Source organism: Anabrus simplex, chromosome 2 (assembly GCF_040414725.1).
Source record: "Anabrus simplex isolate iqAnaSimp1 chromosome 2, ASM4041472v1, whole genome shotgun sequence".
Lineage (NCBI taxonomy): Eukaryota > Metazoa > Arthropoda > Insecta > Orthoptera > Tettigoniidae > Anabrus > Anabrus simplex.
Window position 1 is genome coordinate 818,877,430 of NC_090266.1, and position 20,055 is coordinate 818,897,484.

The 20,055-nt window shown below is 39.5% G+C and overlaps 1 protein-coding gene across 1 annotated transcript in view; it reads right to left on the reverse strand.

The window, feature by feature from the left end:
- The window catches only part of Rgk3 (Rad, Gem/Kir family member 3), a 188,910-nt gene extending 173,896 nt beyond the window's left edge, over nt 1–15,014 (reverse strand). Inside the window, exon 1 of the mRNA XM_067139459.2 lies at nt 14,912–15,014. Coding sequence (XP_066995560.1) covers nt 14,912–14,951 — 40 coding nt within the window. The 5' untranslated portion in view covers nt 14,952–15,014. The remainder of the gene's footprint in view (nt 1–14,911) is intronic.
- Between the last annotated feature and the right edge of the window lie 5,041 nt (nt 15,015–20,055).

The following is a 20,055-nucleotide window of genomic DNA, read 5'->3' on the forward strand; positions in this document are numbered from 1 at the left end:
TGCACCACGTGTACTTTGTGCTAGCCATAAGCACTAACTTTCTCTCCGCTGCTTTTGTCACGTAACTTAAGAACATCAACCTATGAAGTAGCAGTAGTTCAGAAGTGAGCAAACGTTGAACCATGATTCAGAGGCGTAGCCAAGGGGGGTTTATTGGGGGTTAGACCCCCACCAATGGAAATCTTAAAAAATAATATAAACAGAAACTGGCAGTAAACAATAAACTAAATAAACATTAAGATACATAATTGTAGGACGAATATATTTTGGAAGCCTCGAAAGTTGGATTTTAGATTGTAAACTGAACATACGATTCGCTGTAAAACTGTTGACCTTGATCGTATTGTTCGTGTTCTGTATTTCAATGTAAGACTTTGTAGTCCACTGCTGTCTAAATCTATGTACGAGATAAAATACATGTCCTGACTGACTGACTGACTGACTGACTGACTGACTGACTGACTGACTGACTGACTGACTGACTGACTGACTGATTCATCATCGCCGAGCCAAATCTACTGGACATAAAGAAATGAAATTTTGGGGATACATTTATATTAGGGCGTAGGTGCTCAATAATGGAGGATTTTTGGATATTCCGGCGCTAATGTGGTGGGAAGAGGTGTGAATTTTTAAAATGAGGATAACTGTATCTCAAGAACTTAAAAGTTTACAGACGTAAAAATTGGAATTTGGAATCTCCTTTAAAACTAAACACGTATTTATTTGTTTTCGGAAAATCCCCTTAAGGGGGGTGAAAAATGGGGGGAAAAGGGGTTGAACACCTCTTAAGAGGAGACTTATATCTCAAAAACTGAAGATGTTAGAGACATGAAAGTTGGTATTTGGAATCTCCTTTGAAAATAAATAAACACGTATTTTTGTCCTTTTCGATAATCCGATGAACAGGGGTTAACAGGAGTGACAAACGGGGTGAGTGTTTAAAAAGACTATATATGCAAATTATCTCAGACAGGTAACATATTACAGATTTGAAAACTGGTATTTGGAATTCCCTGTAAAAGAAAAGAAACAAAAATATTTTTTCCGAAAAATCCACTGAAGGGGAACTTAAAAAAGGGTTGAATTTTTAAAATTAGCATGCCTACAGTATATCTCAAAAACTTAACATGTTGCAGACGTGAAAACTGGTATTTGGAATCTCCTTTAAAAATAAGGAAACACGCATTCTTTTGTTTTCGGAAAAAGCCTTAACGGTCGGGGGCTGGGGGGGGGGGGGTTGAAAGAATTGAACAATGAATATATATATATAGCAAAAGCAAAGTCACCTCCGTACAGGCCATGAAGGCCCTTGGAGGAGTGGAAGGTAAAGGCTTCCACCATTGTTAACCTCGGCACGTGTTGGGGTAGAGTGGTTAGCTTTACGCCCGGCCCCCAGGAATTAACCTGGTACTCAGTTTTGGTGTAGGCTGAGTGAACCTCAGGGCCATATGCACCTCCGGAAGTGGAAATCTCGCTTCTTAAATTTTACGACTTCCTGACGGGGATTCGAACCCACGTTCTTCCGGGCGAACCGAGCTCGCCTTTACCGCATCGGCCATGCAGCCCCTATATATATATACCAAAAATCTAAAGATGTTACAAACGTGAAAACTGGTATTTAGAGTCCCCTTTAAAAATAAAAACGCATTTTTGGGGGGGATGGGAATCAACTTGGTAGGGGAATGAAAACGGAGTTGAATTCCTTTTACGAGGATACATATATCACAAAAACTGAAGATGTCGTGATATTCGTATTTGTAAGCTCCATTTAAAGAAACGGCTACTGTTTATTTATGGGAATATCACTTAAGTGGGGTGTGTGAAATGAAGTGAAAAAAATTGAATTCTTTTTCTGGAGAAACTTATATCTCAAAACTGAATGTTACAGACGTGGAAATTGGTATTTGGAATCTCCCTTAAAAATAAAGAAACACGCATTTTGTAGGTGGGATGAAACAAACTTAAAGGCTGGGGGTGGTGTGTAAAAGGATGAATGAGGTGGGAACCGAACCCACCTCTACTCATTTGACCTCCCGAAGCTGAGTAGACCCCGTTACAGCCCTCGTACCACTTTTCGAATTTCATGGCAGAGCCGGGAATCGAACCCGGACCTCCGGGGGTGGCAGCTAATCACAGAAACCACTACACCATAGAGACAGACATTACTATGTTTATTATATAAAATGTATATCACCGAGCAAGCGGCTGCGGGTCTTGGGTCACGTAGTTATTAGTTTACATTCGGGAGATAGTGGGTTCGAACCACACTGTCGGCAGCCCTGAGGGTGGTTTTCCATGGTTTCATACTTTCACACAAGGCAAAAGCTGGGGATGTATCTTAATTAAGACCACGGTCGTTTCCTTCCCTTTTCTAGCTCTTTTCTCTCCCATAGTCGCTATAAGAACTATCTGTGCTGTGCCGGTGCGACGTAAAGTGAATTGTAATAAAATGTAATACATTACAACAGTAAACTTGTGTCGTCATTCCGTGGCGAAGCGGCTCTTTTTTTCAGGCACATCCGCAATAGATGTGAGCTGCATGCACCATTTCGACCACATACCATTCTTAAATTTCTGGCAGTACCGGGAATCTAACTCGCACCCCGAAGACGGCAGTTTATTACATTAACCGTTACGCTACGAGCGCAGTTTACTAAAATACGCGTTTATTCCTGTTACTAGAAATGTAGCCTAAATTGTTGGCTTTAATATTTATTATAATGGGCCTAATGTTGTGTTAGGTCTTAGCCTATATGTAATAATTTAATTTTAACCGTCCACGCTTCTTTGACCATTACATTACTTTGTTCATGCTTATTACCATAAATTAAGCCTACTGGCTGAAAAATTGATTATGATAATTTTGCACTACTACTACTACTACTACTACTACTACTACTGCTACTAAAATGTTTTCATTCCTCCCCCGAAAGGGGAGGCGGGCCTCTTAGAGGGTAACGACGTCTCTCAGGCCGGGAGATTTGTTACGCTGAAAGAGATGCTCGGAACGAGCTCGATAGCTGCAGTCGCTTAACTGCGGGCAGTATCCAGTATTCGGGAGATAGTAGGTTCGAATCCCACTGTCGGCAGCCCTGAAGATGGTTTTCCGTGGTTTGCCATTTTCACACCAGGCAAATGCTGGGGCTGTACCTTAATTAAGGCCACGGCAGCTTCCTTCTCAGTCCTAGCCCTTTCCTGTCCCATCGTCGCCATAAGACCTACCTGTGCCGTTGCGACGTAAAGCCAATAGCAAAAAAAAAAAAGAGATGCTCGGAGAAGGTGAGGGGCTTGGCGGCCCGGCGTTCGCCTTAGTGCAGGAGAATGGAAAACTACGGAAAACCATTCTCAGGACAGCCGGCGGTTGGGGCCAGCCGTGAGGTCAAGCCCTGTCCCGTCTACCGAATGCAGAGGCGTAGAGCCACGGTGGAGCCGTGGCCACCCCTCCTCTGCTCGTTTGGCCGGTCAGAGTGCAGAGGTGTTGGACCACGGACGAGCCGTGGCCACTTATGTCCCGAGACCCACTCTGTATCTACCGACCTAATTGTGCCATATAGTCTGTTCTAATGCCATTGCAACTGCTCACAATATATGAAAACCGAGTGCTTATAGATGACAAAATATGTAAATTTTACCATTATTTCACTATTCGTAGGTTATGGCAAGGCTAATTACATGTAAACAAGGGCAAAAAAACTAATTTTAACAGCTTTTTTAAAATCCATTTTTAAATCCGAAACTTGCCTTCAACCAACACAGAAGTACTGTGGGGAACGTACGGACTTAGTCGCAATATGGCGGCTCCATAAGTAACATGCGTGTATATAGAACTTGGTCTGACAGATGTTCATGAGGGAAGTCTGTGACATATGTCAATCATTGATGAATCGATATTTACCCCAGTGGTGGCAATAACTTTACCGACCACCTCCTCCGTGCTTAAAAAAGATAATGCTATGTGGATCTTTTGCCCCTACTGGTACCATATTGTACGAACCTGCGTGTAATTGGAATGGCGGTAGTGTGGAATATTGTGTGTGAGAAAAAGGAAGATTAAGGACGACACAAACACCCAGTCCCCTCAGTCCCCAAGCCAGGGATATTAATCATTACAATTCAAACCCCCTGGCCCGTTCGGGAATCGAACCTGGGGCCGCCGGGGGGCAGGTGGACGCGTTGTCCCCTATACCGCGGGGTTCCTCCGTGCTTTCACCTTGTGTTGCTGGAACTCCATGGATTTCTACGGAATTCAGTCTGGAGTACTGCTTGATGTCCTCCCCTCGTCCCTTGAAGTCATCCACTTCCTGTTTCAGTTTGTTGTTTTCCGATTTGAGAAGGTCAGTTTCCTGTAGCAGGTCCACCAGCGATCTCTTCTGGTCATTCACCGCACTCTGTGTCGTCTAGTTTGCAGTGACAATCCTCCAGGGAGTACCCTACGTATTTTTGCTCAATTCTTAGTTCTTTCAGTTGCTTGTAGATGTCCTCCATTGTAACTTTAGCAGGTTTCTCCTGTTTTCGTTTCTCCTTTGTTAATCTGCTGCAGTCGACGTGTTAAAACTCGGTAATACTAAAACTCAGTACTGCATTACAGGAGGCCCGCACAAGTTCTACTCAACCGTTTGAATGTTATAGCCATCACGTACAGTGTTCAAATGCTTTTAGGAATCATGGCGAATCACAAACGGAATGTGAAAACGCTAATTACATTTCAATAGTTCAATGTTCGTAATTAAAGATTTGGCTCCATGGCTGTATAGTCAGCGTCGGGGTATTCGGTTCAGAGGGTTCCGGGTTATATTCCGGGACTGGTTGGGAATTTTAGCTGCTTCAAGTTATTCCTCTGTCTCGGTGATTAGGTGTTCGTGCTATATCAACATACACCTCTACACACACAATATCAGAGAAATATTCTTCTGGCTCGGTGACTAGGGGTTTGTGCTGTCTCAATATAGACACCTCTACACACACACACACACACTATTCGAGAAACACGCAGTAGTGAATACATCTGTAGGATAGAGGTAGAATTTTCAGGACGCATATATGTATCGCTTTTGAGTAATTTTGACTTAATTGCTCTGTTCCCTACCCTCATTTCGACTCTCCAAGTTGGTCGTTGCCTCCGATCAGCTTCAAATCGAAACAGCCTACTTGGGCACAGAAAGAAAGCGCTCTATTCCCTGAACTATACAATCTGAATAATAATAATAATAATTCTAATAATAATAAGAAGAAGAAGAATACATTTTGCTTAACATCACTTCAGCTGTTAAGAGATTTTGAGGTACGCCTAAGGATCAGAATCCTGTCTTGCGGAAATTGTTCGACGTGCCAACGGCACAGAGTTGGTGCAAAACACCCTGAAAAGCAACTGACCTTTATACCATGATCGAAAATGCTATGCTGGGAACAGAAATTCAGTGACTAACCGATTGTACCTCAGAGGTCGGCTGGGGTGAAAATATTCGATACAGAGCCTGCCGACCAAGATTGTGATGGTGAAGCTTTTTCTAGCAACGGCACTCGACCATCTAACCACGGATACATTGTAGTCTTGAAGTCTTATCGATCATGGCTACCCGGCTTGTTCTTACCACGTAAGACATCTCAAGACTGAAGAAAGTTGAAGACATTAGAGTCAACTAATAAATAATATTAATCGTATGACTTCAACAACCGTGTCATAGACATTTTGATTTGAAGGCTGCCTGCGCGTCAATTTGGACCTTCCGTTCACAAGAGAGAAAAAGCAGAAATCTGTTCAGTGACTTATGGCTCAGGATTTTATTAATTTCTAGAAAACAATGCTAAATGTGTCAGACTCCCTCTGCATGTCAATCCGTTGAAAATGAAATGGCGTATGGCTTTTAGTGCCGGGAGTGTCCGAGGACATGTTCGGCTCGCCAGATGCAGGTCTTTTGATCTGACACCCGTAGGTGACCTGCACGTCGTGATGAGGATGAAATGATGATGAGGACGACACATACACCCTGCCCCCCGTGCCAGCGAAATTAACCAATAAAGATTAAAATTCCCGACCCTACCGGGAATCGAGCCCGGGACCCCTGTGACCAAAGCCCAGCACGCTAACCATTTAGCCATGGAGCCGGACGTCAATCCGTTAAGACAGTCCGTTCCAACTAAATACCCTGCGTCGTCATTGTCTCCTGTTCTCGTTCTTCATAGTTAGGCAGCCAGGCAATGCAGAGCAGATCGTGCCGCGAAATCATGTCGGAACAGTGGCGTAAGGAAAATTTAATGAAGGAGGCATATGTATGTATGTATGTATGTATGTATGTATGTATGTATGTATGTATTGCTACCTTTCCACCCCGCGCCATTTGCCGCATAGAACCAAATGACTGCATGATAATCCCAAAAAAATCGGGATATCGCCATATAACACCATACGCCAAACCGCCTGATGGAAAGGGACCTTTTTAGTCTAGAGTCAAATGTCACCTCATCAGGAAGGAACAAAAAAAAAATTCAGAATGATGGGTGAGCAAATGCTCTTCCGACCGTGCAAGGGTCTACTGCACCCTTCCGTTCCAAAGAATCAAACCACCGACCTCCCAAGGCCATGGTACGTTCGCGGCAGAAGATCAAAGAAAATAACACATAACTAGCTTAAAGGCATAAATGAACGGAAGGAAACCTGGGATACAATGTTATTCGGCAAAATGACAGGCAAACAAAAGTTTAAATACCTATTTATTGAGCCTTGATAAATCAAATTAATTAAAGGTTGATCCTGAATATTTATAGTATATCAATGTTGAATATGCAATGTCCAATGGACTAAATACAAATTGTAAAGTGTCAAAAAAAATTTATTTCTCCTTTACTTCTATCTTCTTCCCGACATGATGATAAATATTACATCATAATTTGTATAACATACTTTTCAAATAAAAAAAATCAGAAATATCCTTATAAATGCGACGGTTATCATTAATCACTTTCTTCACTATCAGAAGAAGCAATTATTTATACAACAAATTAAATTGAAGATAACTTGAAGTGGTCACCTAGCTAAATTAATTATATTACAAAAATAAACAAAGAATAAATGAATGCTAGTCGATATAATCCTAATCAAAATAAAATGACTGATGTCGGGTCCAGAAATCGAACCCACATCCCAATGGATCCAATGACAAAAATTACGAAAATAAAACTCGATTTGTCATCCACATAAAGAGTGAAACACGACTATAAGAATGTATAAAAAGGAAAATATGTACACAATATGAAAATAAACAATAACAATATATACATGCAATTGGCTGTATATATAAAAAAAATGTGACAACAAAAATCCATGGTTGCCCCTGAACTTGAACCAATGATATCGAAGATGGCGTCGACAAACGGGACTAATAAAACTGCCTTTCTTAATTAATCATATGGTCAACAAACAAATGAAAATACTGGCGTTCCAGTTAGTTAAATATTATTATAAGATCATACATGAAAAAGTCAAAGAACCCTTTAAACAATAATCGGTGTCATACAGCTTTCATTCTAAGCGGAATAGCTCGAACAATACAACATACGGTAACCCTTTACAAGAGCCAAACCCTTTTCACTCTCCCCTCATCGTAAATCTCTGGACGTCAAAGCCCGGCTAATAATGGCTCGGTGTGGCAGAAATATCCTTTCAACATCTCAAGGTGAAAGCAAATCGTTTCCCTTGGAACACATATTTGTTAAATAATCTTATTTCATTATATATTCTCATATCATATTTCCAAAGCTCCACTGGCTTATAAATTCACTGTCCTGCCACAATTATATAATACAATATCAATCCACTGTTCATTGTCTCATATTCACATCCCTTAACTCAGAATGACCAGCTTCGATTCCATCCGATTACAGAATACAGCCTAGGTTTTTCCTACATTTTAAAATCAAATCAATAAAATCAAATATGGATTTTAAACATCTCCATAAGGATATTCTCATATTCAGAAAGGGAAATTATTCGACATTAAAGGAAAACGCTAATCTCAATAGGGAGGCGTCTGTTCGATGTCTAGGCATGTCACAAGTTACGCATATAATTAATACAGCCGTCTACAAATATATCATCATGCGAATTACATGAAAATAAGAGTGCCTTGCTATCCTAATGTTAACAGTCGATAATCCATTTTTACAAGCATAATCACCATGCATTATGATAATAAGCTTGGATATCACGTAAATAAATTATACAAAATTACGGCTCGGCTCAGTGCCAAAAACAAATCCACTATCTATTACAATTTACCTAATCTAAGCACTCTGACTAACTAATATTTTATCATCACGTCAAATACATGCATTACGTTAATTATATATATATTTAAGCCCATGGAGTAGACTATAAATTCCATGAAATGAACATAAATGAATATGAAGACCACTCACAAGTTCTCTTTCTAATTAAAAAGAAATACATGCAATTTACATGTCTAACCTAATTTACGTGATCTGCATAATGAATAACCGCGCATTTATAAAAAAAATTATTTCATTTTAGTACTTATCATCATGTCGTAACAATCCAAGGTTCGGGTCCCGGGTAAGACCCTCATCTTCATCTTCTAAGCTTCCATGGTGTTGACGTTGGTCACGGGTTCATGTCCGTTGCTACTCCCGCTGAGCACGTTCATAATCCAATGGTTATCTTCTACACTTATAACAGTTTTATGAGATTAAGACTTGTTGCGTCACTTTAACACACACAATACAATTAATAGCACTATAATGAAATTAATACTTGTTGCATCACTTAAAAAATTACAATTATACCGTTCTTGCAATCACATTATTTCAACCTGTTTTTAAATACTGTTGTATGTAGACAATTACAATATTCTCGAAGATATAAACTGTACATTTACAGTCTGAAACACTGAATAGATCAGAACACCATCAAACCGTGGTTCTGCTTTGGATCCTTCGCGTAAAGTGGATGGGTTGTCATCATCGCGGTTCCTTTTATAAACTTTCCCCCTTCCATGCAAGAGACAATGGATAGTCCCCACTACTTTTTTTTAATTAATAGTTCCACGTGTGGTATGACATCGGTAATACTCTCAAACGTGTGACTCAGATTCTTAAGTAGTCTGGTTATGTGCGGAACCTGAAATGTTCGGCCATTTATTCAAAATTAATTATCAAAATAATGCCCCAACAATGTCTTCCATGAGGGTGCTGCGTACAAGGGACGCTTAGCGCGTTATATAATGCAACGATTGCGTATTCTTCCATACGTTAATATATTATAAAGAATTAGAATTTTGACAGATGTCTATAATTAAATCATATAACATCCCGAGGTTTCTCATATTAAATATTATGCATGTCTCGAAATCCCATCAAGATAATGCGATTCGCGAGCTGGCAACATTGTGTTCGGCCATTTTTTTAACGGGTGACGGTATCATTATCGATTTTTCTGGCTTGAGATTTTCTTCCCTCTCTCTCTATCTGTGTATCCTTTTAGTTAAGACGGAGTGGTGTTTAGCAAGTTACAAAGGTTGTGTAAGCATGTGCAACCTAATGCAACTTTTTGTAACAAGTACGAGGGAGCTTTACAAAGGTTTTTCACTGCCAAATAATTAATAAATAAATATGTACATGACCGATAAGGTCACAGTATGTATGTATGTATGTATATATGTATGTATGCATGTATGTATGTATATATGTATGTATGTATGTATGTATGTATGTATGTATGTATGTATGTATGTATGTATGTATGTATGTATGTATGTATGTATGTATGTATGTATGTATGTATGTATGTATTATTCGCGCAAATTTTAGTGATACAGGGGCTCCCAAGTGCTGAATCGGTAGACCTCGGTTATAATCGAGATTCGTTTCGGCAACCTTTGAAACACAAACTATGAATCGCTTATGCATCGCTGTGAGACATCTGGCGTACATTTTACGTACTAGTACTGCTGTTGTTTACACAGCAAAGCCAAACAATAGAATTTATGGTAGGAACAAGAAGATTCGCATCGATAAATGTTATATAATGTGTGTGTTGTTGGTTTAAGATAATAAAGGTTTAGAAAATTCATATCAATCGATCATATGATCGATTCAATTCAGATTTCATTTCCATTCAGTTGGCAGTATTATCGAAACCGGGAGAGCTCCCTCCTTACTCCTCAACCCGCAACACCAAATATCACTAAATGTTGCGCGAGTAATAGACCATGTATGTATGTGTATATGTATGTATGTATGTGTGTATGTATGTATGTATGTATGTATGTATGTATGTATGTATGTATGTATGTATGTATGTATGTATTGTACCGGGAAATGGTTATGGGGCCAGAGCATGGGAAAGATCTCAGGTTGTGTGCGGTTGCGATTGGAGTCGGTACAGAGAAGGATGATTTCGCAGGGCGAATAAGATACGGTAATTAAAAGTTTTGACAATATTTATTGATAATCTCAAGCAAATCACCCTGCTTCTCCTTCATCAAAATTTAATTTCCAATTGATCTCTTCAGAATGCAATTAAGCAAATGAAATATATGTGTTGTCACAATCCTATACATCCACTCGATGTTAATAATGTTCAAAATAAATACCAGTTTCCAAAGATCTCAATACACCCTAAAGTTCATCTAGGATCTCTCATATAAACTCAAATTCAGAATAACTCTCTGATCATAGAACTTCATTCAACCACTTGTTGATTTACCAAAATTTTTTAACTGTAAATTAAATCCATCACTTGTGGTAAAAACCTAAAGTCTTTCTAAAATTATTAAACTTAGTATTAACTTACACTTGCTTTAGCAATCCTATAATTCAAAATATTTTCAATCACTTGCTGGAGAAATCCTACAGTTCATCTAAAGAAATATACAAGATTGTTAAATTGTGCACTTGTTATCCCTACAGTTCATCCAGTTATTGTGAATTATTTCAGTTTACACAACTTCGAAGAGAAACCTAAAGTTCATTGAAATATGACTTGAAGTCTTGTTGAATGATATCCTACAATTTCTACGAGCAGAATTCACACGATTAAAATTACGAAGCACTTTTCGTTTGATAAACGTAGCACTGTTCAGTGAGTGAATGCAAAAAGGTCAGTTATTGTTTAAGTGTAATTACTGTCCGGCTCCATGGCTAAATGGTTAGCGTGCTGGCCTTTGGCCACAGGGGTCCCGGGTTCGATTCCCGGCAGGGTCGGGAATTTTAATCATCATTGGTTAATTTCGCTGGCACAGGGGCTGGGTGTATGTGTTGTTTTCATCACCATTTCATCCTCATCACGACGCGCAGGTCGCCTACGGGTGTCAATTCAAAAAGACCTGCACCTGGCGAGCCGAACATGTCCTCGGACACTCCCGGCACTAAAAGCCATACGCCATTTCATGTCAGTGTAATTACTCACTTAAGAAAATGTAAAATACACTTAAATCACCTGTGTTCTGCTCATAAGAATGGATGAAGTACAGCTCTGCAGCTTGGTGACAGGAACATCTGCAGCGAATAGCCTGAAGTCGAACTCAGCACCAGCAGCGTACCACGATCCATCCCACGACGACACCACGTTTAATCCCTCGTAGATACCACGATTAATCCCTCGCTGGATAAAACGAATGTCCCTCGATGACACCACGAATAATCCCACGTTGTATATACCGTTCTACGGCGTGTGATATTACGACACTTCGCCAAGATTTCCGGTGTTTTTAAAAGAAATGTTGACACATGGGAAAGTTCAATTGGCACTATACAGCGAGTTGTAGGACTATTAATTATCATTAATGAGTTGTATTTCACACTGAAATAAGTCCGAATGCACTGTTTGTACTCGTACTTTTGTACTATAGCATTAAATACGTGACTTGGAATAGCACAGTCTATGTCACAGTTCGAACTATGAGTCGAGTTACTGTAGTAACAAAATTATATCATTTCTTAAACTGAAAGCACAGTCTTTCACCACACAGTTTATAAGACATGAAATGTGACACTAACACCGTTCATAATAATCACAGATTATGTCGAATTTTCGGAATCAGAATAACTATCACAGTCCGTTAAATACTCGAATAAATGCAATTAAGGTCACTTCTAGAACAGTCTCTTGAATCCTAATATTCACTGCTCAAGTGGCTTTTATGAATGAGTTCTCATAATATCACCATAAAATGTCCTTAATATTCAGTTCTTTTCTTATGGCACTAATCGAATATTCAAGGAAGAACGTGAAATTAGCCACACTCAGTCCTATTAATTACTGAATATTTGAGTGGAATAGTACTTCAAATAGTTCACAATCGTAATTGTATACGAGAAATGCGTCTCAAGACTAATGAAATTATCATTAATTGAAGGTTTGATTTATCACGCACAATTTCCTATTATACTTGTCACTGTAAATGATCACGACAGAGTTCAAATATCTGAGGAATTAACAAAGTCCATAATACTGTCGAATGGTAAATTAAACACTGGTATTCTCAGTTTTACCTAAATGCACAGTCTCTATAACAAGATCACTTGTTCAAGAAATTCATAAATCTTATACGACGAAACTCGGTTTGATAGAACTTTATAACATCTCACACGTCCACGACGCGGTTGAAACTTCACTTACTACGATCTCGTACAAATTCAAAGTTTTAAAATATGACTTACTCATCTCTCGTGAAGGGCGACGGAGCAGTATAACTTCTAGCCATGATCGAGTTGTAGATTTCAACTGACTATACCCTTGAGTCGTTGACCTATTTATATTCTGCTGAGAACGAGCTCACTGGGTCAAGCGACAGAGGGGTGGTTATGCATTCCAAATTTCTACCTGTCATATTTTCTAAACTACTAGGTGGATTGATCTCAAATTTTCAACATTGTACATTTGAAATGTGAGCTACATGCTGGTGTTTGTCCCGTTTTTATCTGTCGAGTCTTTTAGAAGTTATAAAAATCATTTCTGGACGTTTCTATGGGAAGGTGAGATACATGTGGCGCTGACGTCCCTTGACCTAGCTCCCCTCTCTTTCTGTCTCCCTCACACTTACACAGAGCAGTAGAGACGAGAACATTCCCCCGGACACCTGTTCCTTATGTCACAACTCAGCCGTTCTTACATTATTAAATATTTTATAACCTGATGTGCCGGGGCCAATGCCTTCTTGGTACGGTATATATGTATGTACTGTATGTATTAGGTATGAGGTGCATGCTATTATAATTAATTCAAGTACATCTTAAACATGTTCTGTGCGTATAAAATTCATGTCAACTTGATGAATCGCACTGAAGGGATAAATCAATGTAAATGAGAACGTTACAAATTCCTTGAAACTAACAAGGTAAACAGAAATAACTTGAAAATATGAGGTAAAATTATTTAAGATACCCTCTCGAATCACCTTGAGTTGTCCTGCCACTTGTTTGCCGGGGCTTCTCGAACCTGTTCGTAAATGAGCCCTCACTGTTTGGGCTAAGCTAAGAAATCGAGTCACACACAACGTAAATGTCGAATGTGAACTGTTCATACTGAATTTGCGTGTAACACACTAAACATTTTGAAATAGTTCGAGTATCTACAGGATGTAAGAATAAGGTACGGCCAAACTTCCAGGAAACCTTTCTCACTCGTAGAAGAATAATGTATGTCATATAGACACGGTTCAGGAAACTCTTTATTTCCAAGTTAGAACGCATTTTCTGCAACTATATAATACATTACTCATGTGAAACATACAGGACCAAAACGTACCAACATACCACACGAAACTGTTTCTTACATACATTGTTGAAAATGCCCTCCGTTGGCATTGATACATGAACATGCAATACTCCAGGGATACATAAGTTCATTCCGGGATCAATCCGACGGCGGGTTGATGTACGTATCAACGCTAACGGAGGGCATTTTTAACATTTCATGTAAGCAAGAGTTTCATGTGGTATTTTGGTACGTATTTTTCTTGTGTGTTTCCCTTAATTAATGTACTATGTAGGGTTGTAGAAAATGAGTTCTAACGTGGAAATGAAACTTTTCCCGGACCCACGTCCATATAATATACTTTATTCTTCTACGTGTGACGAATGTGTACTGAACGTATGGCTGTAACTTATTATCACCAACTATATAAACAGGAGCTAATCTTCCCAAAGAGAAAGAAATGTCGTCGGAGTTGAGCCATCACTCTGCAGACGAAACAGCGCGCACGCGTCCAATTCACTGTACGTCTTCACTTTACTCTCGCTGTTCCTCCAAGACGGCAATTGTGCTCTGACATCACTCCTTGACCGGTTGGAAATCACTGTCTTAAGACATTGAGTGCCCAATGGGCTTTCTGCAGTAATCCGTCTACTTCTGGACCCACGAGTTTGGGATCTCGAAGTCGACACTCCACCATCAATCTGGATGTCTTCTTCTTTTCCTACCGCTTCTCCCACACCTATGGGGTCGCGGGTACGAACTGCGCAGCACATGTGGTTTGGCCCTGTTTTATGGCCGGATGCCCTTCCCGACGCCAACGCTATATGGAGGTATGTAATCACTATTGCGTGTTTCTGTGGTGGTTGGTGGTGTTGTATGTTGCCTGAATATGATGAAGAGAGTGTTGGGACGGACACATCACCCAGTCCACGAGCCAGAAGAATTAACCAGAAGTGATTAAAATCCCCGACCCGGCCGGGAATCGAACCCGGAAACCTCTGAACCGAAAGCCAGTACGCTGACCATTCAGCCAACGAGTCGGACCCACCATCAATCTACATGTCTGTGTAAAATATGATACCGTAGGTCGTAAACATGTTTTTGTTACATCACGCTTCGCAGAAGGAAGGATTGAAGAGATAATTTAATGTCTTCTGTCTGTAAAAGTGACAAATAATATATGAATTGCTAACTTACCCCTTTGTCGATCGTAAGCGTTAATGCATTCTGACGTCATGAACTGACTGATGAGAGCCGACTTGCCCACTCCTTGGGCGCCAATGATGGCAACACGGTATGTTGTCACATCTTGTGGTGGCTCAGCAGCACCAGCAGAACTAGGCTGAGAATAAGGCGATGGTTGGGAAGCTTCTGGTTCTTCTACTTCCTCCTGAGCGGCTGCGGTTGCGGCTAGTGGTGGCACCAAGCTGTTGCTGCGAGAACGACGACGTCGGAACGAGTCGCCACGATTCACCACTCCTGTAGGAAAGAAACAATGCTCAGGTTAGTTACAAATAACAAGCGCTGCTGAACATACTGAGACGGATATAACCTATGTTTCAGCGTCAAACATTGGAGAACTCCCCGGAATAAGGATGTAATCAAACATTTTCTGAAAAAATGAGATTTCAGTGCAAATAGGGTGTATCATCACGCCTCTATGCGGTGGTGTCATTTATGTCTAATATTTGAACTTCAAGCTAGTTTACAGCCAAGAGAACTTCGTCCTCCGTGATGTAAGGATGGAACATCATTCAAGATGATCGACAGTGCTTGTGTTGGTTCATCATCAGGTGCAATAGATCATTTAACACTAGAACGCTCTCAGATTCACCTCGTCATGTTTTGTACTGTTTACTACCTCCTTTTCTTTGCGGGAACTTCTCCTTCTATTTATGCTCATGAATAGCAGGTTTTTATAATATAATGGCTTCGTTCATTGTTTTACTAGTCATTTTTCATTATTATGCGCTTTATTTTCACGTTGTTACGCTGACACCCAGGCTGAGCCTAATGGATTCGCAAGTATTGTCTGGTCCATCTTGAATATATCGGCGGTATTCTGTTGGCTGTTCTGTTGCGACAATGTGCTAGTTCCTATTATAACAGTACCCAAGTAATAACTGGCTCTTACAAGTAACCGTCCATTCAAAATGATTAAGAGGAAGCTGACAGAATCTGAAATCGGTGTGATTTTAGATAGTGAGAATGATTCGAGTGAAGGTGTTTCCAGTGAAGATGAATCACACTATATACCAGAAAGAGATGAAAATGGCAGTGAGGAGGAGGATCATGTCAGTGTAGTGAGTGAAATAAGCGATGTGAGTGAAATTGTTGACACTGATCTTATTGATACTGATAGTACAGTACACTTCAACCAAGAGACAGTGTGTATATGGGAAAATGGCTTTGTTTGTAATGTGCACCCCCCAGCACAAATCAAGGTACGAAAGCCTAACATCCTCAAATCTCAGACAAGAGCTGTCAAGCCGCCACCTTTGAAAACAATTGAATCTCCTATAGACACCTTTGACTTGTACTTCACGTCAGACATACATGAAAATAATGTCACAGAAGTTAAGCGTGTTTACAGTGGGAAAGGAAAAAAATGCTGGAAAAAATGTGTGTGTTGAACTGAGAGCATTGATTGGCCTACTCATCACCGCAGGTCATTTGAAAACCAACCTGTTTAACATCAGAAAATGTGTGGACCACCAGTGTTTTGTGTAACAATGAGTCATCAGAGATTTAGGAACTGTTGATGCTTTTGCGTTTTGATGACAAGTCTACAAGAAGTGAAAGAAGAAAGAAGAACAAATGTGCTGCTTTTAGAGACATATGGGTAGCCATAAATCTGAATCTTGGGAAATATTACCTTCCAGGCGAGGATTTTACAATGGATGAACAGTTAGTTCCTTTAAAAGGACATTGTGGCTTTCGGCAATATATGAGCTCAAAGCCGGATAAATACGAAATCAAAATTGTTTGGATTTGTGTCTCTAAAATGTCTATCCATTGAGAGGATTGCCATACTTGGGAAAAAAGGAGGACAAGAGATTTACGAATGTTGGTTTCAATGTTGTCTCACAAATTAGTTCAGACATTTTTCGAAAGTCACAGGAATATTACAATGGATAATTTTTCACATCAATGGATTTGGAAAATAATTTATTCCACAATGGTATAAAAATTGTGGGTACCGTTAGCCAGAGCAAAGCTTTCATACCTAAAAAAATTGTCAAATATGATCCGAGAGGAGGAAAGTTCCGTGTTTGGAATCACTAATAATCATTCTTTGGCATCATACGTTCCTAAGAAAGGAAAAATTCGCTGTATTTTCTTTCAATAGTACATCACTCAGCAGGTTGCATTATTGTAGAGGATGAAAAGCCCGACAGGGTTTTTAATAATGAAACTAAAGAGGGCGTAGACTCGCTTGATCAGATGTCACGTACATAAACGTGCAAGCGAAAGACTAGAAGGTGGCCTTTCGCATTATTTATAAATTATATCCATGTGTGTGGAATTGCAGCGTATGTACTTTTCTTGGAGAAAAATCCCACCTTGAATATCAAGAAAAAGAAATGTAGACATCACGTATTTCTTGCTAAGCTAGCGAAGAATTTGATGGAATCCAATATCAGCAGGCGTCCAAAGATAGGACTCTGTAAATCTACAACGCATTGCATTCAAGATATTGCAAATGACACTCAAATTTCAGCTTCTGTGATGTCAACAGACACAAAGAAGAAACTATGTTACCTATGTGATTACAAGAAAGGAAGAATGCAGAAAACAGTGTGTTGCAAATGTGGACGAAATGTATGTGGTGAACATTCAAAGTCCATCACAAAATGTGTGAAATGCATCCAGTGATATTATTTTGTGCCTGAGTTTTTCTCAGTTATAGTGTAAGTAGGTAAGATTTTCCCATTCTAGGTCTGTACTTCAAAACTGATAATGCTAAAATATGTTGAATTTGAATAAATTATCTGATTTGTAGAAGTAACACTTAGTTACGCTACTGCATGAGCAGTTAAACTGAAATTTAACTCTCTTAAAATAATACGAGTCAGAGGGACTCCTCTTGGGGGTTAACGTTTAGGAGTTGCAGTGTTAAATAAAGGCCATAGACGAAATCACATCCATATTTTGAAATACTTTCTTGATTTATTGTTGTTATGTTTATTATTACACTATTATTGCTTGCAATCATATTTGTTCGAAATGCATGTACAGGATTTATCTTATTTTATAGACAAACGTAAGACATATTTGCAGATTACTTTCCATTGTATCATTTATAATTCATACATTACTTTTAAACATTAAGTTATAACAATAAAAAATTGTTTATAATATATGAGCGAATTTGTACACTTGCATAAGCGATTGGTTCAAGTAGTGTATACAATGAAATACTTTGAAATTGATTCATGTTGGGACGAATGTTCGTATCTCCTGAACATTACAGATTTGTTGGTCGCATCCTTATTCGGGGGGGGGTCTTCAATTGTATATCTCGTTCTAGTGCTATGGTCTTTAATAATTAAATATGTAATGCTTTATTCTTTAAGCTTAGAATTGCGAAACATCTTCCTGGAAGACGTCAAGTACGATCGTCTCTCAGATGAATGGTGTCTAAAATCAGCCAAAAGTGGCATCGATTAAAATATTATTGTGGAGGCTGCGGGCTGTTTTGTCTTTCTGCTTGGAAATCCTTAAGAAAGAAATACTTGATTTTCGATAATTTGTATGACAGTAATGAATGTGTGGTAAAGGTTTGAAAGGAAAAAGATAGAGCTAAGGACTTATAATGAAAACTATGTTTTAAGTTTGTAAACAAAAGCGGTGGAATAGATAAGCCTTTTTTGGAAGATCTATCATGAAATATTGAAAACCGTTGAATGAATATGTAAGGGAATACTGTATTTGTAAGCACCGAAAATTCATGTTTTAAGAATAAGTTACGGCTTGAAAATTCCATTCTGCACGAAGGAATGCAGTAAAATAATATTAATTTTATCATAATTACCCATGATTATATCTTTGTTACTTTTGCCGTAATATTAGAGAAGGGTCTTTCAGGTTTCTTTTGATGTACAATTTAAGTATGTTAGGGATATAAGAAACGAGTATGGCTCCGGTGTGGCCTGGTGCAGGTCTTTCGGGTTGACTCTCAGAGGAGACCTGTACGTTTGTGAAGATGCGGCCCTAACTAGGATAAAATCTAATACTGAGAACGGCACAAACACCTATTCCCTAATTCCGAGTAATTAGCCAACTAGTGTTAAAGTACCTGATCCCATCAGGAATTGAACCCTAGACTTTCTTGAGCCATGTTAACCAGTTAGCCACGGAGCCGGATATATTATTAGGATTAATATGTTTGTACATGTAGCGTTCTCCGTAATAGAATATTGTGGTAAAATTAATGCAATACTTGACAATTAAACTTGCTCTAGTTTTAGGGTTAATATGAATTTGTCCATTACACACCTTGCCAATGAAGTACCTACATAGTTCTTAGGAAAGTAGTGAGCAGTGTTCAGAGCAATTTGCAGAACATGTTATCAGTTAAATTCGTTCTAAGAGCATACAAGAGCACCATTTAATCGACAATGTGTGCATAAACGCCCTTGTTTTATTATTTATTTAATCCATTTACCCTCCTGACAAGGAGAGGGATCCCACCTCTACCACCCCAAGGGTAGCGTCCTGGAGCGTGAGGTGTTTGGTTGGGGATAACTGACGAGGAGGCCTCACGTGTTATGCTGAACAGGGGACTTGTGGGGGACGGGAAGAATGGAAGGAGTAATAGACATGGAAGGGGCCGCTGCCGTAAGTTAGGTACCATCCCGGCATTTGCGTGGAGGAAAAGTGAGAAATCACGGGAAACCACTTCGAAGATTGTTGAGGAGGGAATTGAACCCCCTCTACTCAGTTGACCTACCGAGGCTGAGTTGACCCCATTCTAGTGCTTGTACCACTTTTTCAAATTCCATGACGGAGCTGGGAATCGAAGCTGGTCCTCCAGGGATGGCAGATTATCACACTAACCACCATATCACAGAAGCGGACCGTCCTTGTATTAATCAGTAGAAACCTACATGATAATGTGCTCCTCCCTATCGATCACACATGTACGCGTACTTACGAAATTTTCAGATCAGTTTTGGCGTCAGGAAGGGACTATTGCTTAAACAAACCGGAGGAATGTTGTTTAAAATGGTTACCTCATTTTACAAGGGGGAGGGGAGATTAGAGTATTGCCTTAGCTGCTGGCTGTCACCCCGGCTGACTGAGGTTCGAATCTCTGTCGATCTTGGTTTGGAATTTTC